This window comes from Zeugodacus cucurbitae, chromosome 6, assembly GCF_028554725.1.
Source record: "Zeugodacus cucurbitae isolate PBARC_wt_2022May chromosome 6, idZeuCucr1.2, whole genome shotgun sequence".
NCBI classification, from domain to species: Eukaryota; Metazoa; Arthropoda; class Insecta; order Diptera; family Tephritidae; genus Zeugodacus; species Zeugodacus cucurbitae.
The window spans coordinates 72,909,080-72,915,726 of record NC_071671.1 but is presented as its reverse complement, the minus strand read 5'-3'; the positions used below and the strand labels follow the sequence as shown (position 1 = coordinate 72,915,726).

Genomic DNA, 6,647 nt, shown 5'->3' with positions numbered 1-6,647 from the left:
CAAAGGAGGACCTACTAATTTGGAGTAGTAAAAAACGGAGTCTGCGTATACTTACTTGCGCAGTTTTAGGATTGGTAGTGGTTCGACTTTGAAAAAACTTGAGAATAAATGTTGTCAATGACGTAATTCTACCATCGACTTGAGATAGATGATGCAAATGGCTTTGTGGGTGCTTTTTTGAGATATACGAGAATGGACATTTTAATAGGATTGAGATGCAGACTTCTTCAGATAGACAATGCTTTGAAAATGAAAAGAAAAAATAGAGGAGTTCAGAAGAATGAAATTTAGATTTTTTAGTTTGAGCTGAAATCAAGTTATATAATTTGAAAAATGTTCATTATAGATAATACGGGCCTTTATCTAATTATTGACTTTATTATAACCATGTCACAGACAGGGCGAGAAATTTAGTTTACAGCTTATGAATTGTATTAACTTGTTTTTCACAAAAGAAACCAAAAGCTTCAGAATTTAGAATGTAAACATAATTACGAATGTATCTGTGTGCTAATATTTATAAATTATTTCCTATTTCGGAAATCAATATTCGGAAATGAAAACACATATCCTATAATTGATGAAAAAATATTTAGCCTAAAAGTATGCAAAAGGAAATTAGACATTCGACCTAGAGAACGTATATTGTAATTTAAATACATTAAATACATTTATATACGTTCTCTGGCATGAATGTACAAACTCGTATTGCTATCACAGAGCAAATAAATTATGCATGTATGTATGTATATATGTACCTAATTGTGAATGAATAAATAATAATTTCTTGAACTAAATATATGAAGCACAATACATATATTCCCGAACAATGCGAAAATAACTTAAATTGCAATCCAACTACTACATATGTATGTAAATCGATGCACATGTATCTATACCCAATAGAATTAGCAGTTGCATAGCACCACTTGCATATACATACATATGTACATATTTACATACATCTGTTATTTTTGTTATTTCACATAAAGAGCACGTGACGTCAAAGCGCTCAGGTAAAATTACACAATCGGAGAGCGGCAACTGCAGCGGAAATACATAGGCATACGTACCATATTTATTATACTGATAAGAGAGATTGTTCAAATATGTGGATCCTGTTAAGGACTCTTCTGTAATTTGACTAAGTGTTGCCATAACGACTATTCATTAAGTAACATACGGAATTTTGTAATTAAATTTTATAATGCATTTAATACTTTTAATATTTGAAAAATGAATATACAACGAATGACTGTCTCGACAGTAAATGCATAAAACAATTCATTTCGGTCTTAGCCAAGGTCCTCCCACACCCACCTGCTAGTCAACATCTAATCAGCTGCCAATTCGATCCAATTGGAATTATACACCGTGGAAATGCAACCGTGCATGTAACAGTGTTGCCCCCTTATACTGTTTGCGCCTTTTCCATTTTGACAGCTTTACCAAGTACAATGGCATGCAATGTGTAAGCGCCTCGCTGCTATCTTTCTCACTCGGTATCAATCTCTCGTTTTGTATCGTTTGCTGTCGTATCGGTATCGGTATCGGTCTGTGTACAAAATATGACGGGGAAAATATTTTATTTGTGATTCGAATATTACCAACGAAAGAAATTATTAAAATTAAATAGAATAAAAGAAGAATGTACGAAAAGATCTTCGCCACAAAAATCTTGCGCCGAATAATAAGCTAAGGTTCACTAGCACTCTATAGTATATTAAGGTGTATATGTATTATATATCACATATATGTAAGTGCATATATGTACGGAAGTGTTGGTGGATATTGAAGTGATACAGATTGTGTGTGTGTGTGTGTATTAAAGAGCAAAGAAGTGCGGTGTCAAAAATAATAATTTTGTAGTGGGAAATTGCAAACAAATATGTATTCTAAGTAAATAATTAAGGAAATTTAGTAAATGAAGAACTATAAAAACAACAAACCCGTGCAGCTAAGAGAACATCTGTAATGGCAGCGGGCCATTTATAAAAGTGAAGAAGTAAACTATGAAGCATGCATAAATATATGTATGAATAATCAGAAATTACGTGGACAGGATAGGAAAGGGTGTACATGCATACGTGCAAACGTACATCCATATGTATTTCTGAAAAGGTGAGCAGTCAGGCAAGGAGGCAGATTGAGAAAGATACCGATGCGATAAGTAAGCCCGCTTAGGGTTTTTGACAATAGTTCGTAATGGTAACGGAGACCGCGCGTTCATCAGTTCATCACATTATTCGTCACATACGTCAGATTTTCATTTCCACACCTCACCAACATCGCTGCCATTCTCATCCATATTCTCCATGTTTCTCATTATCTGCCGTTCTCACCACCTCCGCTTCAAACTGCTCAAGCTTGCGTCGTAAATGTCGACAGCAATAACATAGTGACGATAATCGTCCAAAGTCATCGCCGAAGTCGTCGCTCTCATTTTTCTTTTGTTATTGTTGCTACCTCATATTAAAGTGAAGTGAATGTAGTTGTTACTTTTTGATGTTTTGCTAGGTTGTCGACGTCTTCATCATCTACATATGTATGTGTATGTATAAAATATGTACAATTAATGCATATAGTCGCCACTGTCGTTTTTCCCAACATCATCGTAGTCATCGTCGCCTCCGCCCGTTCGCATACTCGTTCACCTATGTATATGCACATATAGATTTTTACATACATACGCACATATATGTGTATTGGCCGTCTCGGCGGTGTCTGTTTACCGAATGGAGCACCATACTAGTACGCCAGCAGAGCGGTCGGTTGGAGACTCCTCAGTTGCTTTTCGGCGTCTGAACTGTGAGCGTGTACCAGTACACCACTCTCGTCGTGACGTGAGCACCTCTATCTGCATGGGTACAAATACAAAACGCAAAAACATAAAACCATACATATCTTTATTCACACACACACAAATCCGTAAGAGTACATAAATTGTACCGTATATATGTACACATGTATATGCTGTGTGTAGTGTAGTTAAGCAAAGCAAAATTGTATTATTGTGCCAATTGTTTCCATAACATGCAATTTTCATGTGGAAAGTTTAATTCGCTTTCAATTTCCCAGAAAAACACGGCTTACCAAAATAAAGTGAAAAGTGTGCATACCGTTACTTCAGACAAATATGTCCAAGAGCAAAGTGTATAACAAAGTATACGTGAATACAACTACATATATAAATATAGAGGGGTATATTTGCAGCCACAAAACATAGGTTTTCGAAAAACAAACTGAATTAATTGAAATACGTATCTGTATGAAAATACTAAGATTTAAATTTGAGAAGTGAAGTGATATTAATTGTGAAAATATTCGCGTATTATTAACAAATTAGGAAGATGTACTTTGACTCCTACTCACCACCAGGTCTCAAGATCTTGTTGCTGCAGGAAGATTTTGTGAATGAACTTCTATGCGTGGGTTTGGCAGTATACTTAATTGCTGTGGTATGCTCTCGCAGGCGCATCGGTGTTTCGTCAAAGCTAATCCGGTGTTTTTGCCTTCATCATGATTGGAGCAAACACTCGCAATCATCAGTTTTATTGTTGTGGGCTTATCAAATTCACATGTGTATGTATTCACGTGTATCTGATCCGCATATGTACATACGTATGTACATATCTCTGAATTTATGACACTTAATTAGAAAAAAATGTCTGTTGACCAATTACATCGTGCATATTTATGTAAAATGTAAATAACATAAATGCATGTACATATATGTATATGTATATAAGTGACAATGCAATCACTTAATTGAGATTAAGAAAGAGCGAAAGAAGCGAAGATGTTTTGTTGTAGTTGCTATTGTAATATAATTTGTTAAGATACTGATGTACAGCAAGTGACTTTTCTACTATGGTCTTCTCAATCAGTGTACTGTTGCGGATCTCTATTTAAAATCATCTTTTGGGCCTCAGTACAAGTCTTCCACCCTAAACACAGGATATCTCTGAAACATATAATATATGTATGTATGTATGTATGTACATAGAGGTCTTAACCTTCCTCGTCGAGTAAGCTTCCGTTTAATTTTTGACCCACTATGCTCTTTATTAGCTCATTTGCTATTCAAAATTACAATCGGATAATTGATCAGTAAAACACCAGTGTTTGATTGACTATAGTAAAGGACAAAAATGTTCCTTATATAAATTAATTTCACATTGGACATTGGAGCTCTTCTCGTTAGCCAACATCTCATGCGTATCGCTCTCAGGCATTTCAGCTACTCGTTTCTTTATTCGACAAATACGTGGATGTTCTCTTTTTACCACTTTATTTCACTTTCCTCGTGTCTGAGAACTCACTATGGACACATCAACTCACCGGCAACCGAGGCAATATAGTATGTATTTTACATGCACTTGGTATATTGTACAATATATTTACGCATACATATACTGTAGTTATGAAGTACGATTGGTAGTTGCCGCAAAGCACTTACGAACTAAGCTTTTGGGCAGAAATATAGTGAAGAGCAGGTTTTCGGAGCCGTACATCCAAACATAGTTAAAACAGCTGTTGTGCACAATGAAGAAAATGTGACAACTTGAAGGCAAACTACTTTCGAACAAGAAAACCCTACAACTAAGAGAAACACAAAAAATGTGCTCATATGAATCAATATTGTAAGAATATTCAATTGGAGTTGGGTTACGTTTTGCACCAATTGAGCTTTGTAGCAAAATTTTCAAAAATTTTGCGAACCACAATTTCGAAAAGAAACCATTACTGCCTTACCTACTACCACTATGGGCTTAACCTACGTACGTACATACATAGTATGAGATTAAAACGTAGTAAGAGCTTCTGACACCTATTGAGTAAGCGAATCACCGACCTAGAAAATATCATATGCACATGTGTTTGTATACGATATAATGAAAGATATGTAAGAAAATATAAATAAAATAAAAACGAAAAACAATTCACGTTCGAAAAAACGCATATAAGGCGAAAGAGAAGCAAAGAAAAAATCTAATTAAACAAGGTCTAAAATCGGGTGGGACCGTCATACTGGACATAATATTTCAGTTAATATTAACTGCTCTGCCCAATCCATAAAAAGGAATACCCCACAATCTGCGCCAACTACCGTGGTATAAGTCTCATCAATATCGCATATAAGGTCCTGTCGAGCGTATTGTGTGAAAGATTAAAGCCCACCGTCAACGAACTGATTGGACCTTATCAGTGTGGCTTAAGATCTGGAAAATCCACCATTGACCAGATGTTCACCATGCGCCAAATATTGGAAAGCACCCGAGAGAGAAGAATTGACACTCACCACCGTTTAATCGATTTTAAAGCTGCCTTCGATAGCACGAATAGGAGCTCCCTCTATATCACGATGTCTGAATTTGGTATCCCTACGAAACTAATACGGCTATGTAAACTGACGTTGAGCAACACCAAAAGCTCCGTCAGGATCGGGAAGGACCTCTCGGAGCCGTTCGATTCCAAACGTGGCTTCAGACAGGGTGACTCACTATCATGCGACTGCTTCAATCTATTGCTGGAAAAAATAATACGAGCTGCAGAGCTAAATAGAGAAGCTACAACCTTCTATAAGAGTGCAGCCAGCAGCGTACGCCGATAATATTGATATCATCGGAAGCAACAACCGCGCCGTTTGTTCTGATTTTTCCAGACTTGATAAGGAAGCGAATCGTATGGGTCTGGTGGTGAATGAGGACAAGACGAAATATCTCCTGTCATCAAACAAAAAGTCAGCGCACTCGCGTGCCACGTAATCCAACGCAGAATCAGTCTTACCAACAGGTGCTTCTTTGGACTTAGTAGGAAATTGAAAAGTAAAGTCCCCTCTCGACGAACCAAAATCAAACTCTATAAGTCACTTATTATTCCCATCCTGATGTATGGCGCTGAAGCTTGGACAATGACAACATCCGATAAGACGACTCTTAGGGTTTTCGAGAGAAAGGTTCTGCGCAAGTCCTCTTAACATTGGCAACGGCGAATACCGCAGACGATGGAACGATGAGCTGTACGATTTATACGACGCCATTGACATAGTTCAGCGAATAAAAAGATAGCGGTTACGCTGTCTAGGTTATGTTGTACGAATAGATGAAAACAATCCAGCTCTGAAAGTCTTCGATGCAGTACCCGCTGGAGGAAGCCGCGGAAGTGGACGACCTCCACTCCGATGGAAAGACCAAGTGGAAAGTGACCTGGCGTCACTTGGTGTTTCCATTAGGCCAAAAAACAAAAAGGAGGAATGAGTGGCGCGCTCTGGTGGATTCGGCTATAATCGCTTAAAGCGGTTTCTACGCCAAATATATATATATATATATATATATATTAACTGGGTGGACTGAAACTAATACAGTAGTTTTCCGAAATAACGAACACATTAATTGTCAGGCCTGTTACATCGAATTTTTTGTTAATTCGAATATTCACTTAGAGGTATGTTTTTCAATAAAAATTAGTTACATATCCGTACATTTCAGTTTAATAAATTGTTTTATTAAATGATTTGATAAAATAGGGAAAACCTTAACAGAACAATTCAAATGTTGCCTTAAGAGATGTAATGGTTCTAGGCCTATTCAGCATTTTCACGTTATACGATACCAACATATTTTTTCATTAGTGATACTTGATTA

At 36.7% G+C, this 6,647-nt stretch overlaps 1 protein-coding gene across 14 annotated transcripts in view; it reads left to right on the top strand.

Annotated features, from left to right (window-relative positions):
• Positions 1–1,483: 1,483 nt before the first annotated feature.
• The window catches only part of LOC105221404 (uncharacterized), a 29,298-nt gene continuing 24,134 nt past the window's right edge, over positions 1,484–6,647 (top strand). For 7 of the 14 annotated variants that reach the window (XM_054234718.1, XM_054234713.1, XM_054234709.1 and 4 more), the window contains exon 1: positions 1,484–1,700. Coding sequence is in view for 1 of the 14 variants with exons in the window: in XM_054234717.1 (XP_054090692.1) it covers positions 2,080–2,121 (42 nt within the window). In the remaining 13 variants the exon portion in view is untranslated. The other 7 variants (XM_054234708.1, XM_054234706.1, XM_054234711.1 and 4 more) reach the window with 5 other exon arrangements.